Source organism: Alligator mississippiensis, chromosome 4 (genome assembly GCF_030867095.1).
Source record: "Alligator mississippiensis isolate rAllMis1 chromosome 4, rAllMis1, whole genome shotgun sequence".
Taxonomy (NCBI): Eukaryota; Metazoa; Chordata; order Crocodylia; family Alligatoridae; genus Alligator; species Alligator mississippiensis.
In genome coordinates, this window is record NC_081827.1 from 145123122 (window position 1) to 145147268 (window position 24147).

Consider the following 24147-nt stretch of genomic DNA (forward strand, 5'->3'; position numbering starts at 1 on the left):
TAAGACTGGAGAAAGTTGTTTGCTCCTGTGCACTACAGAGGGAATCGGGTGGGAGAACAGAAGGGTCAAAGACACCCATGAGTGCACTGTGTAATGCATACACAGGTGTAGGTTGTAGCCATGTTGGTCTAAGGACATAGGCAGACAAGGTTCTTTGGGTGAATCTGATATCTTTTATTAGACCAACTTAAACAGTTGGAAAACAATTATTAAGCAAGCTTTCGGGTTCAAAAACCATGGTATCCTATTTTCTTTTTTTTTTTTTTTTTTTTTAACTTTCTTTTTCCGAAAAAGAACTTTGTAATGCGATATAAGGGCACCCTTGATCATTGGATCGGACTAAGCCGAAAGCCAGGGCAGCCATGGAAATGGACAGATGGCACTGACTTCAACAACTGGTAAATTCTTTTCTTCCTATAAATTTGGATTTTGCATCTCTTGCACAGACAGCACCACTAACACAACAGCACTTCCTAACATCATAGTTGGGAGAAGCCTCTCTGAGTCACCTGATCCACTGGACTTTCTCTGGAGCCTTGTCATCCAAATATGGCACTGCATAGTCTGGGAAGATTATAGACCCTTGTTCTCTAGAGGATGGACACATTAAGCACAGCTAGCCTGGGGGGAGATTAGCTCCAGGACTGCAGTACTGTCCAGTTTAGTTCTAGTCTTTGGTCCTGGAATAAGCAGGATTCTACAACTCTTGTGTTTCAGGAGAGCTGCTGTTATGCAGGAGCTGAAGTTTGCCCTTGAGTCTTTTTTAGCTCCCTGGTCAGACCTTCCTAGTAGTGGCTGCTTCTCATTTTCATGGTATTTCTTGTTTGATTTTTTTGTTTGTTTGTTTGTTTTTTAACATTTTTGATCCAATTCTGCCCAGGAAGACCATTGAATGGGACACTGGGGAAGACTCAGATTGGAGCATATATGGAAAGGCCCTTGAGCCTTCAAATGCTGGGGAACAACAGGCTCTAGAGTAATTATTCTTGAATATCACCTCAGCTTTGACGCAGCACTTCTGATGGCAGTAATTTAGAGATCTGAAATTGAGATCTCTTTAGATCACTGAGGAGTAGGGATGAATATGATTTTATACTGAGGGATTCTTCTTCCAACATGGAGTATTTGAGTGGTTTTTCCTAAATCATGATACAAACCAGGACGAGGGGGAATATGATGGTTTGAGCACGCAGAAGTTTGCTCCACCAATCTCTGCTCTGTAATGCCTGTGGAGGACTATTTGCTTTGTGGCTGTTGAGCTGATTACCATTCTTTTCTGTGTCTTTGCAGGTTTGAAGTAAAGGGAAACTCTCTTTGTGCTTACCTCAATGAATTTGCTGTCAGTAGTTCTGGATGCTACACTGAGAGAAACTGGATCTGCAGCAGGCCAGATGAATACACACAAAGGCAGCAAAAAGACTCAGAAGTTATGGTCACCTAGGGGAGTGTTTCCTACAGACTGTCTACTGCAGTTGCTTTCCCTGGTTCAGAAGTCGCCTTGTTAGCACAGATGAACATTTCAGACTGCATCTCAGACTCTGCAGCTCTTAATGGTGTGCTTCTTTCAGCATAGGGACTGGCTTCTGTGATGCATCAGGGTACAGGCCTGCCCTCCTAGCCAGAGACGTTCTCTCACGGCAGTCATGCCGTGAAAGCATCCTCTTCTCGCTGATCTAAGGACCAAGGTCATGCCTAATGAGAACTGGATTACTGACTTTTTCATGCTGGCAGCATTTGGGCAAGAGTCATTCTGCTCTCCTTTCCAGAGAGGTTTGGTATGGGAATGGGCCAGTCGACTCGGGAAGGCAGAGTGAGGAAAAACTCAAGGATGGAATTCTGCATCAGGACTGAACTCAAGCAAGTGTTGCTTGTGAATACAGGTGCCACAGGTTACCTATACAGGTCAGATCACAAATGACAGTGAAACCTTTTAATATTGTTACCACAGCATCATAATATTTCTGTACCATCCATGGCATGTGAAGAAAAATCTTTTCAAATTATTTAAATTATTTTTGTAATTCTCCTGTATGTACAACAAAGCCTTCATTCACCATTTTCCAAATTATTTCTGCCAATGCTTTCACTCTTTCTGGACTATGTTACTTATTACTACACAAGGTAGGATTCTATTTGTATTGGTAAATGTCAATAAATATTAATTTCACCTCACACAGACCAACAAAAACTATTTCCATCATTAATATTCAAAATTTATGGAAAGGGAACATAAGAAAAGTGATGGCTAATGGAGTGTGTGACAACAGGGGGAGCAGTCCTACATAACCATCCTGACTGTAGTTTGGACTGTAACTCCCAGAAACCCCAAAGGACTTGGAACAAAGGAAGAGGAAGTACTACCAAATGAACAAAATTATTAAAAGCAGATATGATTTATTGATTTATGGATATTTATTTTTTATATTTTGACATGTCATTTGTATAAAGCTTTTGACAGTATGCTGTCATTACTAAATTGCCTGCCCCTACACACCCTTATTTTGCACAATCCTGAAAATTGAAATTGGTAGAAATTGAAATAAATGCTTAATAATAAACATAAATGTTATCCATCAAAATTATGGAAAAAATAAAAATCTAATTCTGCCATGTATACTTATTACCCACTTTTCAAGACGGGGCCTCCCAGGCTGCATCCACACAAGTAGAGGCGTGCATTTGTAGCAGCACAAATTTATACCGCTACTTTGTGCTGCAGTACATGCCCCTACTCATGTGGTTTGCAGCAGGACACGTTGTCCCACTGCTCCATGTGCTGCAAGTGGGGCTGGCTGGGGCACACAGTGCCTCAGCGTAGGGTTAGCCAGCAGGCAGTCCCCATGCTGAGACAACTTGTGCCCCAGCCAGTCAGGGAGTGGCATATGGAGATGGCAGAGTAGGCAACCCAGAGCCCAGGTCAGGGTTTTGCCACATTAAACACACCTCCTGTGCTCTGAATGAGTGAATTCCTCCTGGTTTGAACAGGGGTGGCCTATTGTGGTGGGGGCCTCTTTTGTGAACATGTAATCCAGTGCCTAGGGATCTCGCAAAGCTTGTTTTCCAGAGACTTTGACAAACAGAAGAAAAATCCATTTTGAAAAATCAGACAAACTGGCTATGTGGTTGTGGATAGATACAGACACCTCCATTTTAATGCGATTTATGACCATACTTGATAAAGAAGCCCCTTCCCACACACAGATGCACTATTAATAATGATACACGGTGTTTGTGATTCTAGAACAACCAGTCTTGTCTGAGCATCACTTAAGCATGTAACCCCTTGTCTATCAGCTCCTAATTTGTCAAATTAAAACAAGTTATCAAAAATACCTCCTTGTTTCATTACAGAAGACAGCTGCAATTCAGCTGGGAGGTACAGCCCGTTATGTGTATGCTGAGGGGATGGGACATCCTACCACTCTTTCTAACTGGGCATCTAACTATGCTGACTTCTGTGAATCTCACCAGTAAGTCTTCAATCCCCACTATGCCCTGTGCCCTCTACATGTCAAACTGTACATGTCCAACTCAGGACTGTTGCTTTCCACAAAGCAACATGGTGCCCCTAGGGATTGAAACTGGGCATCTCCTGTGAAGCTAGGCCTTAATTTCTTAATTAAATAGAACAAGAGAATGATATTTAAAAGGAGACCCCTATCCAACCTTTTTCTTTGTCAATTCAGTTGAGAAAGTCCTTTAAGACCAACCTCAAGCGCTGTTTACATTTCAGTGGCACGGCACAGGCCATTCATGCCATTGCTTATATAGGAACAGCTTCTTTTTGGCAAATCCACTTGTATTCCTCACTGCAAGCAACAGTGACCGCCTGATTCTGCCGTGTCAGGATAGCACACAGGTCTCCTTCAGCGTGGTAGGTGTCATGACGGTTCATTCTGAACCTGTGAAATGGGGGAGAACATCATTTTTAAGCTTCTCAAATAACATCTAAAAGGACTAGTCCTCATGTCCCATGCTTAGGCCATGATTTCTTTTTTCATCGCTTTTGACATTGGGCCGAAAATGTCCCAGTACGTGCCTACCTCTCAACCAGCAAAGAGAGTTGGGTGTTGGTCTCATTAACAGCTCTTTGCATTACATAAAACAATGCCACCATCAGTCAGTCTCGGCAAGGAGACCACAGTTGGCATGAGTCATAGAAATTGAACTTCCTCTCTCTTAGATGTTGCTACACCAAGGCAAACCCGAGCCTTGCTACAACCCAGCGCAGAGGGAATTCCATGACCTGTTTAGCTGAAGCCCACACCTTTCTTTAGGCAAAGAATGGCTGGGGCAGTTCAGTCAGGAGTGATCCACCTTGAGCAGGGGGACTGGACTGGATGACCTTGTGAGGTCTCTTCCAGCTCTACATTCATTATCCTAAAGCTGACTAAAAATTGACAAAGATAAGCCCCCATATTGACAACAACATTCCAAAAACAACTGTAACAACCTTTCTCTTCCTTTGCTGTGTTTCTTTTTAGTGGTCCGTGCATTGTTCTCTTCTTGCATTTGACAAAGGCTGTTGTGTATGGAAGCTTCTCCGAACTAGTTAGTTTCAAAAATGCCACCCTGCCCTGTCTTCTGCCTGAGTTTGTTAGTCTAAAGCTAACTACCTCGCTCTAGTCTTTTCTTAAGAAGCAGTGCATGTACTTTGGAGGAGTTAGCACAAGTGTTGGCAGCCAAGAACCCCAGAGTTTCATTCTCACTGCTACCGCCTATTTGGTGTGACCTTGGGCAAACTTCCTCACCTCACTCACTATCCCCATTCACAAAAAAGGAGATAAATGACTTCTCTAACACAGTTGGAGGTTAGCTGGTATAACTAAAAGTGTCACCTTGGGTGCCTAAAATTAGACAATTTAATCCAAGGTTAGATGTGTAACTGTGCATGACCAGACTTTATGAAATGTTGATCCTTCATAAGCTTCCCTAAAGTGAATGTTCACATGTGGGAGCCCAGCACCTCTGAAAAATCGGGCGACTCACAGTTTGGGTTTCCTAATGGAGAGTTAGGTGTTTAATGTCAGTGTCCATGGTTTGCAGATGCTGGTCATTCTCGTACATCACTTAGAAGGTATAGGCTAAGATTTTTCAAAGCTACATTCTGATTTTGACCTTATATATTAATGGGAATGGAACTGGGTATTTGAACAACTCAGGCACTTCTGGGTAGGTTGTCGCGTTAGCCAAAAGTAAGATGAAAGGCAGGGGAGAGATGCACTTTACAGACTAACTTAATCAGAGACACATAAGCTTTCATGAGCCCAAGCTCACTTCATCTGGTGAAAGTGTAAGAACAGGAAATGCAGGGACAACTTCCCTCTCTCTTAATATCTACTCTTCTCCTTTGGGATTTAAGTGTATTGAAAGTTTAGCCCAGCCTTACAGAGAAGACCAGGATGCACTCACAAGCTGTCATCATAGAAGGAGCCATCCACCCAGCTCCATTTTGCCATGGAGGATGCTGCATGAAGTCCAATCCAAACCTGGGTTTTACTTTTTGTAATATTCATGATGAAACCCTGTTAAACATATACAGAGAAACAAGTTATGATTATTGGGCTTCAGTCTCTGGGGAAAAACGTTTTGTTTCACCCAGCTGCCACTAAGGTGTGCTTTAGTTTTCTGTGTTTCATCCCTACATATTTCCTCCAGTTGGTTTGGATACATGCAGAAAAAAGCTAATCTCTTCCCCTGTCCTGATCCACCCAACAACTTATTCAAACATTTTATTTAAAATTAAATGGTCCATTGTCATTAACAAAAACATGCTTTTGAAGTCTCAGTATTATTTTTTACTCTTACCATTTCAGCTGAGTTATGGATCACCAGTAGATGGGATTTCCTTAATGAACAATATTCATGGCTCTTGCTCCAATTCCCAGTTATTTTTGAAACCCAGTAGCACTTTCTGAGATGCAGCAGCCATTGTAGAGGGCAGAGGTTACAACTGGCTCCTTTTAGAGAAAAGACAGGAGTGAGATTTGACAAAAGTTGTAGGGGATATCAGATTCAAACTCTCCCTATGCCACAGTATGGGCACTTCCCACTGAACACATTAACCAATCAGGATATATTTTTTAAAAAATGGAAGGTCTAAAATCTCTCAGAGGCACTTCCAGAGCTCTAGGTGCCTAGTAAAGAAACTGGGAGATTTAGGAGGCTACAGGGCAGGGTTGAGGGGAACGGGCAGAGCTGTGTGGAGAGCCCGGAAATTGTAAAGAGGTGGGATGGAATGCCAGGGTAGGACTGAGAATCCAAATTGGACGCAGGCAAGCCCAGTATTGACATTCCCAAACGTTTAAAAATTATGAGTCAGGCCCCTCCACTCAGAAACAGAGACCTAAGAAGAAATGTGGGGTTCTTTTTCCTTTGCCTTCTAGATTCAGAGCCTTTGGGCTCAATAAGGTAGTGTTTTCAAGCTTTACTTTGCAATCACAGAGACTGAAATTGAGCTGAATTTTTTCCTGTAGCCACACTTTTTAAGGGTAGGAAGGTTAATGTCAATAGCTGTGAGATTAGTGCTAAAATCATTGGTGCTAGTTTAGATAGTCTAGTAAAGAGAAAATCTTCACCCATTGGGTTAGAAGAAGTCTCGGATGCTCTTGCAGCCACAAACTGCCAACCCTCCCCTGCAATTGAAGGCCAAGGTGATGATGAGGCACAGGGTTGACAACAGAGAGAAGATAATTGTGGCCAAACCGTCTGCCTCTGCTCTTTGCCATAGGTGGCACGAAGACTAGCTCACCTTCCACTTGTTCTACCATATAGTTGTGTTATCCCATTTAAGAGGGAACATTGTGCTGTATAGGCCTCGTGGTCTGTATAAGACCCCAACTTGATCTGACAGGCTGTCATATCCTTGTCACAGCCATAGCTGAAAACTCATCTTTTTGGCCCTCTTGTTTACGTTACATCTCATTCTTAACTTCTCAGTTCCAGCCCTATGCCTTCCCTATTGTTCATATAGTGCTTGATTACCAGAAAAAGGGGGGGACAAGAGTAGGGTGAGGAAATGGAAACTTCTTGTCAATAGGGTAGGTGGGTGGGTCCCTCATTCATCTCTGGGACAGTTTCCTGTCCCCAGGGGCAAGATTCTTCCATTTCTCTGCATTGCTGTTCCACTGTTCCTTCTCTGGTTTAACCAAGTCAGTCTCTTGAGGGTCTGCCCTTCTTGCCTCCTTTTTGAACAAAGTTTCATTGGGAGTTTGGGCTACAGAGTTGAGCTGGTCTAAGGAAAGCTTCTGGAACTTCTAAGACCCCGGAGTCTTTGCTTTCTGGGCAATTACCTCTTCAATTGCCTGCCTCACCTTGATGTTTATTTTCTTTATGTCGGAGGCTGCCCCAGGGTTTCCCAATTTTGCTCTCAAACAACCATCGAGTGCCCATGGCCCCTACCTTACAAGCTAATTGCATGGCTCCATTCTTTCCCTACACTGTGCCCCATGCCTCACAGATGGCATCCTCATTGATGTTCTCTTTCACTTAGCCCCTCCTCTAGGGTTCCTGGACCCTCGCTGGTCCCACTTTCAGCCTCTCAGTAGGCTCCCAGACCCTCATGGGTCCCACACTCAGCCTCCCTCTCTCATGGAGAGATCTCCTTCTCTTACATTACCCACTCTTTATCAGGCCATGGTAGGGATGTTAGGTTTCTCTTCCCTCCTCCCTACTGTTTCCAACTCTACCCTCCTCCTCTTTCAACTATTTTTCATCTTCTGAGCAGCATCCAATCCTTTTTCACTTCCCCTTCCATATTACTGTCACCTACTGTCCACCCAATTCCTGCACATTGCTTTCTCTCTTCCTCCAATTCCTGATTTTCTCTCTCCTCCCCAGTGACTCCAGATTCCATGCTGATGACTCACCCAGTTTCTGCCATCCCATACTGACCTAAGGATTTTGCCTGCTCTATTCCAGGTAACAAATGCTGGACTGTTGCAGGGAAGGCTACTTCCATAGCTGCCATTACTGTTGGCCACATTCCTTCCCTATAGGGGTACAACCTCAACAAGAAGCTGGGTAGTCTAGACCAGGGGTCAGCAACGCTTTTGGCCAAGAGTGCCGAGATCATCCAAACTCCACCAATGCCTTGACTTGGCATGCCAGAAATGGGGGAGCCACAAGGGGCCCAATCCTCATTGCTGGCAATGGCTGTACGTGTGCCTCTAGATGGATGGCAGGGAAAGGGCCAGGGTTGCACTGCCCCAGTTCCTTCTCTGCCATGCACTGTGAGCCACATGTGCACCTGCCACCACTATGGAACCAGTGCCAGGGCTCTGGAGCCCTGTGCAGTTGTTTGCAGCCTCCTAGCTGCCTTCCACAGCCAACCTGGACTCTGGGCATGTCTAGTAGGCAACTGGTGCAGCCACAGCAGCAATGCCAGGGCTACAGAGCCCCATGCAGCTGTTTGGAGCCTCCTGGCTGCAGCTGGTCTGGGCTCTGGGCAGCTGCTGGCAGACATTGCACAGAGTCTGGGTCAGCTATGGCTTGCTGAGGAAAATGGCCTTGTGTGCCATACTCTTGCACATGTGCAAGGGGTTGCTGATCCCTGGTCTAGACTCTTTCGGGGCACCACATAGACAGGCAGCTATGTTGTGACCCCAAAGACCCAGTCCTGGAGCTGAGGGTGCCTTGGGACTTGCCCTTATAAGGAAGCAGTGTCTGGGTTAACTTCAAGAGAATTGTGGATACAGATTGTATAAAACAGTGGTTCTCAATCTTTTGGGACTCAAAGCACCTCTCACTGAGTTTGCAGTACCCCTTCATAACTTCTGTGAATTGAGTGGCACCCAATTAAAAAAAAGAATTGATATATTACAGTGCTTACCTTGCAGAGGGGCCAGGCACTGGGGGTATGGGATCATTCAGACAAAGACAAGCCTAAGACTGCATTTATCTACTTAGCTCATGCCTACCTGTGTGCTTACTCCTCACACCTTTAGCACTCTTCAAAGGATCTGGCAGCACCCCAGAGTGCTCAGCACCCTGGTTAAGAATCACTGGTATAAAGGTTGGAAGTAACAATTCTAATACCTTTCTCTTTTCCTCCCTTGTCTTATCTTCCCTGCCTCCTGACCTTTCTATAACTCTTCTTGCTGACAAAACAGCAGAACATGCTTCACCCTCTGCCATCTTAAACCTCCCCCCACCCCCCATCCTTTTCCTACAAAGGAATTATGAGCTCACTGCCTAGCAGGATAATGCATTGCCTAACATTAGTAACACCTGAAGATGTATCACCCCACTAATATAGGGTAGCAAATCCTGCCATATATAGTAGGTGATTAGAATGTGGTGTGGTTACCTGCTGAGTTGCTATATTGTGGTTCACACAGACTTTGTCTTAGATGAGATACCAGCTGAGTGTTGTTACTGCTAGTGGCATTTGAAGAGCAGACCTGGAACACTTCCAAACAACAACCAGATGAATAGAGGCAGCCAAGGGTGTGTGACTGTAATACAGATCATTCAGTTGCGTGTGTGTGTGTGTGTGTGTGTGTGTGTGTGTTTACATCTTGGAGGGGAGGGGAGGGGAGGGGAGGGAAGAAAATACAATCATTTGTTAGAAGTCACACCATGTATTTCACTTTCTTCATCTTTATTAAAGAAGGTGTCACACTTAGTCACAGGCAGACAAGGTTCTTTGGGTAAATCTGATATCTTTTATTAGATCAACTCAAATAGTTGGGAAAATTCTTCTTAGCAAGCTTTCAGGTATAAATACCCTTCATCAGGCTGGGGAAGCATCTGCAGTTGGTTCCAGGAAGAGCACACACCAACTGCAGATGCTTCCTCAGCCTGGTGAAGGATATTTATACCTGAAAGCTTGCTAAAAAGAATTTTTGCAGCTACTTGAGTTGGTCTAATAAAAGGTATCAGATTTACCAAAAAAACTTGTCTGTCTATGTCCTTAGACCAACACAGCTACAACCTACACCCCTGTAACATTTAGTCACAGGCATTTCCTTTATTAAGTTCTTAAACATTTGTGGTAATCTTAATACACAGGTCCTTAAATTTAGTTCCTGGACCACCAATAGTAAGCCATTGAGGCTTCCTCCCATGTAACTGGTTCCTCTCCCTGTTTGTCACTGGCACATCAAATTTAAAGCCAACTAACAATGTATTAAAAAATTTCAGAACATTGCTTTGGCTTTTGTTTGAGCTGTCATGGGGATGTTATGCAGCTGATAAGAGAAAGAAACAAGGCGTATCTCACTGAAAATGAAAAAGGAATTGGCCAAAAGACAGTTGAAAGGTGCATGCTGTGAAAAAGATCAGGGAATCAACCACTAGTAGGTGCTATGCTAATACTGACATCCATGCTAGGTATGGAACACACCAGGAATTTTGATGGACACTGCTGTGTGGGCTATGATTTCATGTGGGTATGGGAATAAATAACAGCATGACTCTGGGCAGCTACTCACCCATGACACTCAGGACTGTTAGAGCAGCTACCAGGACAATGTTCCCAACACAGCCAATGGTCAGAACAACTCGATGCCAACATGGACACTGGCGGTTGTCTGTAAAAATCAGGGATTAAGAGAACATTTTCATCACAGGCCTTAAAGGACAAAACCAAAGAAAGCAAGCTGTATATTGGCCAGGAGTTGAAAAAAAACTGTCAGGAAAGTCTATTGGCTACAGACTGAACTCATCGAAAAATATTCAGCAGTTGCCTTCTTTCAAATCTTTGCATTCATGTAGGGAGTTGGACCTTCTAACCCTATGATGCTGTATTCACCTGCAAGGGCTCAAAAGAACTTTTGAAATACAATTTGTTAGGGAACAGAAAATGAAAAAGTGGAGTTCCCTTCAGTATACAATAAAACTGGAATATATAACCAATACAGTATCCTGAGTAAGGAAGGACACAGATGCAGAACATTAACAGCCATTGTTGATGTTTTCTCCACTAGGGCATTGGCATTCTCCACATTAAAGTTTCTCCAAACTATCAAGTGTAGCGAGAGAGAAGGGACACACAGGCACAGAAATAAATACACTGATTCAGAGTGGGAACCTAGACACTTGCATTAAAAGGGGGAAAGAGAGCAGCCCTTTCATGGACTGATGCTTGGTCACACCAAAATCAACACAAAACTGCTGATTTCACTGGTGCTGGCATTTCAGTAGCATGTAAGAAAGTACTGCTTTTGCTTTCATCTTCCAAAGGGTGCCAGAATTAACTTTATCTAGGGAGGTTCTTAACTCTATCTACAATTTTTTATAGCTTGTTTCTCTAAATGTGGTTGTAAACATTGTTTTGTATCAGATGTTTTTTATCACAGGTTGTGGTAGGAAATATAATATGGCTTATCCTAACACAAAAACCACAAATCAGATAAGGAGGCAGCAGAAGGCACCTGATTTGGAGTACTCAGTAGGCAGGTTTACATGTTCATTAATGTGCCTTAGATACTGTGCATTTAATTTACTACTTCCTTAATAAAACACTAACTAAATGCACAGTACCTAAAGTTACTGTGAGGTAGCATCAGCACATACTTATTTAGTGAAGCTTACTGTGCATTAGCCTTCTGCACAGTGTTATTAGGCTATTAGCACAGTTTTTGCTGTGACACACTACTGCGCACTGTTATTAGGCCAATGCACAGTAAGTGTCTTGTTTAGATGCGCCCAGTGAATGCAAGAGAACTAATGAATGTCTAACCCCAAAAGAGGTTTCCAATCTAAGGGCATCAGTTAGTACAGTGCAGTAGGGAAGCCTGGAGTTTAAATGTGGGAAAAGGAATTGGAGACCAGAAGTAATGACATTTTATTTGCTTTTGGAATCTCTTTTTTTTTTAGCTGCATTGCAAACATTGACTGGGAGGGAAGGAGTGGGGTGGGTTGGGGTGGGGTGGGGTGGGAAAAGAGAGAAAGACTCTAGGAGAAACAAAATAATATTTCACTGCATTTTAATTACTCAGTTCCCAGCCCAGTGAAGATATTATCATCTGCACATTCTCAGAAATTAAGCACAGGATTATTGTTCACAATTGCATACAATACTGCTTAGAACAGTCTGTTTCTGTGTTAGACCTGGTACAGCTTCCAGTTTGTCCTGCTGGAAACAGCAACTCGATTTGCATGTTAAATCATGCTTAGAGCGTGTGCCAAATCAGCAAACCTATAGATCCGAGTCACCTTGAGGGTCACTTTTACCTCCACTGCACTTTGAGCTATGTTTTTGAAGCAGTGATATTTGTGACCCAGGAAATATAGCCCTTGACTACACATAAGTGACCTTATTGAAGTCCATCATGTACCATGAGTGGAACTCTAAACAGCTGGTGACCCAGGGAGACCGATTCTGATTCACTTCCAAGAGCTGGTAGTTCCCTTGGTAGTGTAAGATCATCTACATTTTGCTATAATCAACAATAAATTTAATAAAGTTTAATACAAATAGAAAAACAGTAGTTCATGGTCCTCACAATCTAGGGATGATAACGAGTAAACTCATGTATCTTTGGGTTTTTTTCAGTCTGAAAGCTTTGTTCCACTGTTCCAAGCAGAACCAGTTTCATAACATTACCACTCTGTTTTCTCACTGCCACCTACAGAGACTGTAAAGCCACTGCTCCTGTTGATGGTCATTACCTCCTCTTGTGCCCAACAGAATAAAAGCTTGGCTGCCAGGTGACAGAGGACAGTCTATGTGCTGTCAGGGGACTCTGTATTGTTTCAATTAATTCAATGTTGAACTGAACTCCCAGCCTTCAAAAGTCATGGCTCAGGCCCTTAAAAATCATATTTTTTGTTTTTTTTTCTTAAATGGGGTTCTTTTAATTTGTCTTCAGGTTTCTATGTTCTTCTGTGGCACTCCACCTCTTCCAGCTTTTCTTCACAACCATGAGGACTAGGAAACAGGTTTATTTAAAAACAGAAGTTGAGTTTCTTTTAAACATGGTGCATGGACTTCTGATTCATGCCAGTGTGAAGGTTGAATAAAGTATATTGGATTTTTGATTCCACATCATGTCATGTTGTGCCCGCTGAATTACTGTACCCTTAGCAGGAATTGAGCGCATCTGCACAGAGAAAAAATTTAAGGTGGCACCTCAATAGTGTCAGACCCCAAGATCATTTCCTTATATATATCCATCCTCCATTACAGTCCGCTTCCCCACTCTAAAAACCCCTTTTGCATGCAATACACCTACATATCACCCAAAAAAGAAACATGAGGCACAAAGAGGAGGAGAGACTTGCAAACCACTGCCATTTATAAAGGAAGATGGTAATTTTTAAAGTTTATCTACACCCATACTGCATGGTGGTTCTAATGGCAAGGCTACTGTAGGTGTTTACTGTTCTCTTCTCTGGGTATGAACATGCTAACTTGTGGTTGGTTCAGAAATGGTATGTAGGTCACAACAACATGCCTGGCAGCATTTACTGATTCAGAAATTCATTATGGTGAGAAGGTGTTAAAGTGCTCATCATTTTTGCTTCAGTAAAGGAAAAGATGCTCACTTTTTAAATCAAATTTACTAAAAACGTTTTTTTCTAAAACATCTGAATTCACTCCACAACCCTTCCTCATTCACTCTCTAGTCAAAGCACTGAGTGAGGCAGCATCTTGTGGAAAAAACTAGCATGTGCTCATCTGATTAAAAGGAATTATAATGCATATTCACAAGCAAGCTGAATTAAGATGGCATGGACAGCCTCAATTCTGACATTTTCTAACTTTGAGCATTAGACAGTATGCCCTTATTGTTAGTTTAATCATCTTCTTTTGGATGGCTAAGGCAAGCAATGGCACAGAAAGTACAGTTTAATTAAAGTTGAATGTTGAGGTTTGATGGACCATTGATGGCATCCCAGCTGGCTAAGTGGATTGCTTCAATCCCTCCATGACATGCAAGTTCAGGGCAGAAGTTTGCAATGTGGTTCACTGACTGCACCTCACTGCATATGCAGTTTTAATACAGAAGAGGCTTCTGAGGTCTTTATGGGGGAAGCGTTATATGTAAATAGTAAAAGGTTAAGTGGCAAGAACAATTATCTAATAAACAGAAGATACACTTAGCTTGACACTAGAAAATAAAATTACTGGACAAAGGGGGTGCAATTAGGGCTGCATGGAGTTACTGAAGTTTAGTATTTTAGCAATCAGAATTAAAAGGACAGATTAGATTACTTATTTGTAACATCAAAGCCAGCAAAAATATTTTTAATGTAGAATATTCACAGTGTTTTGTTTGTGAATCAACTACAGATCAAGGACTATTTCCAGAAATTATTCAGCAAATAATTTTGAACGAACAACAAATTTAAGGAAATCACAGGATAGAGAACAGTTCTGAACACAGTTTGTATGTTTGTTATAGGATTTTAGGATTATAAGAAAACAGGACTGGAAGGGATCTCACAAGGTCAGCTAGTCCAGCACCCTGCTGTCAAATTTCCAGAGGTAGAAGTTCCATGACTTCTCTAGATAGTGTGTTCCAATGGTTGAGCACCCTCATAGTCAGAAAATTCCTCCTTATTTCCAACCTAAATTCCTCTATTGTAGCTTCAGGTCATTGCTCCTAGTGTAGTCCCTTAGTCACAGAGAAAAGACCATCTCCAGCCTCTCTATAATCTCCCTTTAAGTATTTGAAGACTGTTCTCAAATCCCAGCTCAGTCTTCTCTTCTCCAGACTAAACAACCCTAGCTCTTTTTGCCTTTCCTCGTATGTAGGCTTGGCAGGATTTGATTTTTATCAGTACACGTTGCTAAATGTCAATTTAACTTCACACTCAGAGGCTGATGAAAAACATTTCCATTGTTAATAATCGAAAGGAGGGGAAGAACAGAAGGGAGTTGCAGGCTAGAGTATAGAAGGCCAGTCTCTTTAAAGTGGAAAACAGGGGGTGGCCTAATGACTTATCAATTAAGCAATTAACTGCTTACTCACAAGTGCACCTCTGGACAGAGATAGCAGGCTACTTAAACCCCTAACTGAAACCCAGAAAAGGGGAATGTGGGGGAAGAGTATTTGAGCTGGACCTGAAACAGCAGCTGTAGAGGAAGGCATACAAAACAGTGGCAGGGAGGTTCCTGATGCTTGAGTGAGACAACTCGGCTACAGAGAACTGGTGGCACACTGTAAAAAGAGGTGAAGCAGGCTACTGGTGAGACTGGTAAGTGGAGAGAAAGACTCCAAATAGAAAGGACAAATTTTGGGGTTTTCTTGACCTTTTCGTTGTATTTTTTTCCATCCCAGGGCAGAAGATCTTTATGTTATTAATTTAATTGAAATCAGTAACAATGGAAATAAGTGTTTAAAATAAACATCAATATTATCCATCTAAATTATTAAAAATTAAAAATTAAATTCTGCTAAGCCTGTTCATATGTCACACTTCCAAGGCTTCTAATAATTTTTGCTGCTCTCTGGTGCACTTTCCAATCTGTCCACATACTTTTTGAAGTGTGGAACCTAAAACTAGATACAGTAATCAAGATGAGGCCTCACCAGTTCTGAATAGAGTGGAAGAATCACTTTCCTTGATTTGCAAGTGACATTACTGTTAATACAACCCAGTATACTGTTGTCCTTTTGGTAAGACAAGCACACTGTTGGCTCATGTTCAGATTCTAGTCCACTGGAGCCACCAGGTTCTTCTCTGCTATACTGCAGCCTAGCCAGTCATTCCTCAGTCTGTATTGGTACATGTGGTTATCCCGTTCCATGTGCAGGATTTGGCACTTGTCCTTTCTGAATATCATTTGATTGACTGCAGACCATTTATCTAGTCTATCCAGGTCATTCTGGATTCTAGCCCTATTCTCCAGAGTATATGCAATTCCACCCAACTTGGTATCATCTTCAGATTTGCTAAGTGTGCACTCAATCCCATCATCCAAATCATTAATGGAGATATTAAACAATACTGGGCCCAGGACAGACCCCTGGAGAACTCCATCTTGATACCTCCTCCTAACTAAACAGTGAGCCATTGATAATTACTCATGGAGCATGATGATCTGGCCAGTGATATATCCACTTCATAGTACTTTCATGTAGTTTTTATTTTCTTGGCTTATTATTGCAAATACTATGAGAGACAGTGTCAAAAGCCTTGCTAAAGTCAAGGTATATCATATCCACTGCTATTCCCCCATCCACAGAGCCTGTTATCTTATGGTCAGACATGACTTGCTCTTGGTGAATCCATTAATTCTTCTTTAGCAATTAGCAGGCCAGGTGCTGCTCCAGCTCAGTCACCCAATCCAACTCTTCCCCAAGACCACCCAGGCTTCCAGTGCCCCATCCACCATCCCTGCCGCCTTCTATGGATGCCAGCACACCTAACCACCCTCCTGCCACCTCCCTGCACTGCCCCTGGGGCAAGCCAGCCCATTCCCCAACAGCCCCAGGTGTCCTCGTGGCCACAGGCACCTGCTGAAGGCAGAAGTGGTGAGGGCCCCAATCCTTTTTTTTTTTGGCAGAGCCTGCCCACCTCTCCAGCAGCTGGGGCGATGGGAGTGGGGACGAGATAACAGATTAATGGCTGCAACATTCCAGTTGCAACATTGCAAGCTAAACTACCTTGGGATGTGATTTAGTTTGTGACGATGCAAATTTATTTAAACCCCCAAAACTTGCCTGCATGTGAAGTGCGATGCCATTAAGACACACAAAGGGAAATTTTCATCACATGTACATGGTAACATCATAATATGTACAAGGATCCATGAGGCTTCAAATTACTGAGATCCCTGCAACAGACTCTTCTTCCATTTGGGGCAGTCCTGGGTGACAGTCTCTCATGAGTTAACATTGATGTTACATTTTTTTAAGTTGGCCTTGAGGATGTTGCCTCTCAAATTATGTTTTACACGCTCTGTTCAAATTTATGAATTACATTTCAGTTTAAAGAGCCTAATCCAAAATCAAGGAAAGGGCCTTTGAGAGATCCACCGGCAGGACTTGGGTATCACAATATCCAGTACTCAAGCAATGAAACTCACAGCCTCCAAGTTAGACAAGGTTCCTTGGGTGAATTTGATATCTTTTATTAGACCAACCCAAATAGTTGGAGAATAGTTAAAAAGCAAGCTTTCAAGTTCAAAAACCCTTCCTCAGGCTAAGGAAGTTTCAGCAGTTGGTGTGTGCTCTTCCTGGATGGAATGAAAAGTCACCAACTGCTGAAACTTCCTTAGCCTGACGAAGGGTTTTTGAACTCGAAAGATTGCTTAATAACTATTCTCCAACTATTTGGGCTGGTCTAATAAAAGATATCAAATTCACCCGAGGAAATCTTGTCTGACTATGTCCTTAGACCAACACGGCTACAACCTACAAACCTCCAAGTTATGCACTTGGGTTCCTTATTTAATGAATTAAGAGAATTTAGTGCTTCCTGATACAAGCAAGCTGAGTGAGGGCTGTGGGGAGGAGCATCATTTACAGTAGCCTATGGAAAATGCTCAGTCCAGGAGCAGAGTACAAATCCTGCCCTTCCTTGGGAACAGTAAGCCTTACTCTGAGCTGAGAGAGATTCTGCTCTCTGTGAAGGATTCACAACTCTGGACCCTTTCGTGGAGTTGGGTGCCTAAGGCCTTTCTTTTAAAGGACTAAGGAGGGCTCAGCAGTTTCTTTCAAAGGAGAGGACAGTGGTGTCAGCACACAACAGTGTAACTTGGGCTGCATAACAGGGCATCAGCTTCTGACTCCAACTTAAAGGGGGTGCCAGAATCTCAGCCCATGGGGAGTTCATATCAAGGCAACAGGGACACCATGATACTGCTTTAGCAACAACTGAAATGGGCAGACCACACAATGGCAAGAACTCCAAGGGCCTTTTTGAGTCCCTGGAGCAAATAAAACTCCCCTCTCCCTCCAACCACACTTGGCACCCTTCCCCTCTTCCTCCTCAGCACTCAGCAGCATTCCACTAATGTGCTCTTTGGCATGGTTTTGCCCATGGCACAAACCTGCTAGGTACATTTTTAGTGTTGCATCCCTCCTTTAAGCCAACAATGTGGTGGTTAGCAGACTTACCCAGAATGCGAGACACCTGGTTTAATTCCATCCTCTGCCTGAGGGATTTGCAGCTTCCAGGATTCCCAGGAAGTGCCCTAACTACTAGAACAGCCCATAGCCTGGGGAAAACTCTCCTGTTAAACCTGTTCTACTTAGCACAGAATAATTAACATCCCTAGGAAGATTCACTGCGTCTGAAAAAGGGAGTGAAAAGGTCAAGGTCAAGGTCACCCACCTGGAAATGGGGATTCCTGGGTTCCTGTCCCTGCTGCACTGAACACTTAATAAAAAATAGTGAAACGGTAGTGCAGGTTTGGGAATCTGGATGCTTCCCACACAGGCAAGCATCCCACTGATTATTTAATTGGACCATGAAGAAAAAAAACAAGTAAAGACACATGGCAGTATCTTGAGTTGAGATGAGGTATCAAGTAGGGAGATGCAGAGATCTGTGCTAGCACTGAGTTTTCTTAACATATTCCGTAAGATTCATTAAGATCCGGGGAAGGGTTAAGCATCACACCAGTGAAATGTATAGGCAATGTACAATTGGGAAATCTTAAAAACAAAGGGAAGAATGGAATTGAAAACGTAATAGAAACTGTCATTATGCCATTGTAAGAGTCCGTACCAGTCCCACACTTTGAATACTGCATGCAGTTCATCCCCCCAACACAGACTGAAGGAGTTGGACTCAAGTTTGGGGGCAGCTGCAGGTTGTTGTTTCAAATTGTTCATGCCAGTCACCCCATTCTTGTTGCTCCCCAATATAGTGTGCTGGACTGAATATAGGCCGTAAGACTCTAGATGGGTTGTGTGTATTTTCCCCTCCCACTTACCCCCTCCTCTGTGGTACTCATCTTCCCGGACCAAACGCCCATGCAACAAACAAAACCTCTACACTCACTGCAGCGGTTTCCCTTTGCCTTATGGTCTGTGACCACCAATTCCCACTTCCCTCATTTGTGGGATAGCCCCCTTCAGAATCCCACCCTGCCACCAGTTTATACCAACCCTGCAGCCCAGCAACTGGCATAAGAAACAAGGGAGAGTTCCCACTTTTATATAGAAAATCATAGGGGTTAGAGTCACAAGCCAGTGGGCCAAAGGGAAGAACAGGTAAAAGGTAAAGAAACATCAATACTGCGGTAACATACACTCAGCACCTTAATTTCCCCACACACTTTCGGAGGTGTCCCCAAACAAGGCTGTAGTTCCTAAAGTGTTCAAACTGCAACCTGCAGCTGCCAAATCTGAGTCCAGCCCCTTCAGTCCAGTCCTGGCTGACTGAGCCAATGAGATTTCCAGCTCCACTTTTCACTCTGTGTAGAGCTGATGAAGTTTCATGTGCACACTTCTGCTCTCTCTCTTCTCCTTACTCCAGCCTCAAGCTTCGTCTTCCTCTCACCCTTGCCCTCCACTCCCTGCAGCTCTGCAGACTGCCCCTAGTTTCTCTTGCCGTGACACATTATATTCACATTACACTAGGTCTCTGAATGCTGGAAGCTCTCAAGTGAACAGGGCAGGGGACAGGTCAGTCTGGATACGGTTCTACATAAAGACTCTTCTTCTTAGTATTAGGCTTATTTGTTATTCAGGGGGACTGTGAGGCTGGGCTCACAAGGAAACTGTTAGCCCCTGCTATTATTAGAATGGCCTATTAAGTGTGTAGCACCTGGATACTTGAGGCAACTGAAGTGAAAATGGGGACAGGAATGAGGGTCAAATGCTAATGAATGCTCCACAGGACACCAAGCAAAGCATGATGGCCAGCACCCACTGGCCCTTGGGACACTATCCAGTGAAACTCTGCTCAGAGATATGAACAGATGAGGGACAGGAAGATGGCCCCACAGCCACCAGGGATCCCCTCTACCCCCCAGCCACAGCCTTCTTCCTGGTTAAATATATTGCCAGCTTAGCTAAGGCCAGGAGGAAGTTGACTAGGAGGTCCCAGGACTTGGTGGAGTCATGAACAGGGAGTGCTCCCTTAGCATGAATCCTATTTGTTGTGTTAAGAGGTATTGTCAACCCAGGCCCACCAAGAAAACTATAAGCCAGTAATAAGGGAGGCCATTGGGAATGCAACAACTAATTGCTTGGGACAAAAAAAAAAAAGAAAGAAAAAATGGGGAAGGGAATAAGGATCACAGGTTAATAACAAGGGATCGAAAAGGAGACACCAAACAGAGCACACTGACCAACGCCCATGGCCCATGGCCCACTGCCCCCTGAATGAGACAATAGAACCTGTGGATGCCTGAAATGTGAGTAGAGTGACAGGAAGATGGCCTCACAGTACCCTGGAATTCATCCAGGCCACAGCCTCTGTCTGGGTCAAGGAAATCGATAGCTTGGCTAGTGCCAGGAGGAGATTGACTAGGAAGTCCTGGGACTTGGTGAGGCCACAAACAGGGCATGCTCCCTTAGCATCAGGATACTGGGCTAGATCATAGAATCATAGAAAATGAGGGTTGGAGGTAGGGTGACCATCATAGAAGACATTCCAGTTTTCTGCTACTCTGTCCTGTCCTCTATTGATATGAAACCCAACACCTTTATGTCTTCTATTTTTCTCTATAAGAGAAAAATAAAGGATATAAAGGTGTCCGGTTTGGAAGGGACCTCTGGAGTCATCTACTCCAGCCCCCTGCTCAAAGCAGTACCATCCCCAACTAGATCATCCCAACCAATGCTTTGTCTAGCAGTGTCTTAAAAACCTCCAAGGATGGAGATTCCACAACTTATCTGGGCAGCCTGTTCCAGTGCTTTACTACCCTCCTAGTAAGAAAGGTTTTCCTAATATCTAACCTAAACTTCCCTTGGAAGATGGGCCTGTGGTCTGACTGTGTGTGGCAGCTCTGATGCTCCTATGTTCTCGTTAGGGAAATGATACAAAGAAAAATGGGGGGGGACATAAGACTGAATCTGTACAAATTAAAACACTTTTTGAAAAATTCTGTAAAACTCAAGTATCCAGTTGGAGGGAAACAATGATGCCAAAAGTGACCTCAAAGGTAAGTGTGAGAAAGAAATTAGACATGAAGTGCTCTGCCAACCAACAAGAAAACACAAGCATCACATCACTGAGCAGACAGTCCCTCCTCTCTGCCTCCTGTGAAGAAATATAGCTTTCCCCATAGTATCCTTCACTATCAGAAAAGTGCAGACAAAAACAAATGCAGAACGTCCAGAGGCAGGAAGGATGGAAATGTCAGAGACTTTGGAAGACCAAAGGACAGAATTCTCAATTGAGCCTAAGAGTGAAAGTCCTGGGAAGCTGAAGTTCCTTCAGCTCATTTGGAAAATCTCATCCTAAATGTTTTTGTTATAGGACTTCTCTTTTTTTATTGCCTGAACAATGAAGAGGGGACACAACAATACAAATGTCGTGAATATAAATGTCAAGGAGGTGGGATTACTTAGGGCAATATATAGGGTAGAACTAGGACTAGGATACAGGAATGAAAAGGAGAAAGGAGAAACAATTTAATATCGCAAAACGTTTACCAATAGTGAGGGGTGTTGAACTATGAGAGAGAGGAGAGACACATCAGTTTAAAAAAATCTACTGGTAAAAATACACACACATACACACACCCCCCTTCCCTCCATCTTCATAGGAAACAATTCTGCATGGGATAGGAGAGTTTAGAAAAGTCCTTGCACCTTTAACTTCTAAGATTTTATGAATGTATGATGCTGAAAAGTCATAATAATAATAAAAAATGTTGCCAGTATAAGGATCTCAATTGCTTGCAGACTGGAACACGACATTGGAAATGATCTCAGACAAAGGAATATTACTGAGTCCCAACCATGAGAGAAATGATGTGAAGGACACAATAGTTCTTGTAGTAATAAATCACCTGAGGAAAGGTTCCCAAAAACAGCTAGAGAAGGAAAAAAATGGCATCATACTTAAAGGACAACCTTAACAAAATACCCTGAAATGTCTGGGCTCAGCAGCCCCAGCATAGGAAATGGCACTCCTGACATATCAACATGCTTTTTTTGTTTTTTTGTTTGTTTGTTTGTTTTTTGGTTTTTTTTTTTTTTAAGTGTTAGCAGATGACCAGGACTTTGCTATACTGTTGCCAATGACAGATACAAACAAAACCTTCCCTTTCTGCAATAACAAGTCTGCAAATAAATTGTGAAGTAAAATTAAGCAATCTTATTCCATAGGAATCTCATGTACTGTAACTGAACCATACTCTGCAGGTGAAATAAGGAAAACAGGCCTGAAAATTAGCTGTTTATTGATATGACACAAATCTTTCCTTTGGGACATGGCTCTGTCTTTTCACACCTCCATAATTTCATTGGACCTCATTCCCCCCTCCCCCTTGCCTTGGACCCCGAGTAATAATTTATATCTGTGTGAAATGGCCCATTAATAAGCTGGTAGAAATGTATTTACATTGTACAAATTTGATTGACTTTGCAAGGTGAGGTGCAAAACCAGAGAGAATCACATTGGTCAGGCCGACTTTGGTCAGGCCGCAGTTGGAGTACTGCATCCAGTACTGGGCGCCGCACTTCAAAAGGGATCAAGCCAGCCTGGAGAGGGTTGAGAGGAGGGCCACCCACTTGGTGAGAGGGCAACAGGACAGGCCCTACGAGGACAGACTGAGGGACCTGAACCTGTTCAGCCTCAGCAAGAGGAGGCTGAGGGGGCACCTGGTGGCTGCCTACAAACTCATCAGGGGAGATCAACAGCAAATAAGCAGAGCCCTTTTCTCCCCAGCACCACCTGGGGTGATGAGGAACAATGGTCATAAGCTGATGGAGAATAGGTTTAGGTTAGAGATCAGAAGGCAATATTTTACAGTTAGGGTGGCCAAACACCCATGCAACAAACAAAACCTCTACACTCACTGCAGCGGTTTCCCTTTGCCTTATGGTCTGTGACCACCAATTCCCATTTCCCTCATTTGTGGGATAGCCCCCTTCAGAATTTTACTAGGGTGGTAGTAAAATCTGGAACCAACTTCCCAGGGAAGTGGTCCTCGCCCCTACCTTGGGTAAATTCAAGAGGAGGTTGGACCATCACCTGTCTGGGGTCTTGTGAACCCAGCATTCATTCCTGCCTGTGGCAGGGGGTCAGGCTAGATGATCTGTTCAGGTCCCTCCTGATCCTAGCTACTATGAAACTATGAAACATCCATAAATGTTAACATCCAATTTACTTCAGTATAAGTAACAGCAGACCCAAGCCAAGAATTAATCTGATAGTTCATCTATACTGGTGTAAGGATGACATTAGGCCAGTTACACTGGTATAGTATTTTTCACTTAATAATCTCAAAGAGTTTAACAGCAGCAGGCAAGTATTATTATCCCCATTTTACAGATCAGTAAACTGAAAAACAGAGATCAAGATTTTGTTCAAGATCCACAATGAGCAAATATCAGAGCTGGCAGGACAGCCCAAGGACAGAAGACTGCATTCACTGAAACTGCATTAAGGAAACACTTGTTAGAATGGTTTAAACAGACACAATCCTGCTTTGAGCAGGCAGCACAGACTAAATGATCTCTTGAGGTTCCTTCCAGCTCTATTTCTTTTTTTTCTGTGATTTACATTAGTAGGAAAGTTAAATATTTGCATAATTCTAATTAGGTTTTGGTTGTCATGTTAAGTTGGCTGTGCAAGTATTAGAACAGTATATCAGTTCTAACATCTTCTCAAGCATACGTATGTTCTGCAACTGCAATATGGAAAATGCTCTTTGCTATGCTGTGTGTTGCAATAAAAACAGAGAAGTCCTATAATCAGACTGTCAGCCACTCTGAGCATTAACTTTAAACCCTACAGGACTGCACAAAAACACAGCCTTGTTCTTTATTTCTTAGCGATTATTTCTTGAAACTACCTGTTGCTGCAGTTTTAAAAAAATTACATTAGAAAAATAAAAGCACATGCCAACTATGGTACAAAAATGAAAAGGAAAGCACACTTACTGAGCTGCTGAGATGGACCTGGTAGGTTTGCACGAAAAGACCCCTCAAGAACATTTAAATCAGCGTAGATGACCTCTCCAGCCATGGCAGGACACGCAACTGAAGGTGAAGCCAGACAGCAAGTGGTTCTATGATTAAGGGTAGGTTCATACTTTTGCATGAAGTGACACAACTAAATTAAGGA

At 43.1% G+C, this 24147-nt stretch overlaps 2 protein-coding genes across 6 annotated transcripts in view; one reads left to right on the forward strand and one right to left on the reverse strand.

Moving 5' to 3' along the window:
* The window catches only part of LOC102568417 (C-type lectin domain family 2 member B), a 30013-nt gene extending 27841 nt beyond the window's left edge, over window positions 1-2172 (forward strand). For all 5 annotated transcript variants that reach the window (XM_059726741.1, XM_014604521.3, XM_059726743.1 and 2 more), the window contains 2 exons: window positions 295-398; window positions 1291-2172. In XM_059726741.1, the coding sequence (XP_059582724.1) occupies window positions 295-398; window positions 1291-1441 (255 nt within the window). In that variant the 3' untranslated portion in view covers window positions 1442-2172. The remainder of the gene's footprint in view (window positions 1-294; window positions 399-1290) is intronic.
* A 193-nt stretch (window positions 2173-2365) lies between these two features.
* On the reverse strand, window positions 2366-24147 carry LOC102567798 (killer cell lectin-like receptor subfamily B member 1B allele B). The gene is made up of 6 exons (XM_019490027.2): window positions 23964-24147; window positions 10434-10532; window positions 9308-9409; window positions 5809-5960; window positions 5413-5525; window positions 2366-3902 (listed from the first exon to the last, which is right to left on the reverse strand). Exons 1-6 carry the CDS (start codon window positions 24121-24123, stop codon window positions 3764-3766), a joined length of 765 nt encoding a protein of 254 aa, XP_019345572.2. The 5' UTR covers window positions 24124-24147; the 3' UTR covers window positions 2366-3763.

What these genes read in the sequence shown, in the direction of transcription:
- LOC102567798 (XM_019490027.2), bottom strand. Translation starts at nt 24,123, where the DNA reads ATGCAAAAGTATGAACCTACCCTTAATCATAGAACCACTTGCTGTCTG. An exon ending in AGGTCCATCTCAGCAGCTCA is followed by an intron (nt 10,533 to 23,963) that starts GTAAGTGTGCTT and finishes TGATTTTTACAG; the next exon opens with ACAACCGCCAGTGTCCATGT. An exon ending in TCCATAACTCAGCTGAAATG is followed by an intron (nt 5,526 to 5,808) that starts GTAAGAGTAAAA and finishes TATGTTTAACAG; the next exon opens with GGTTTCATCATGAATATTAC.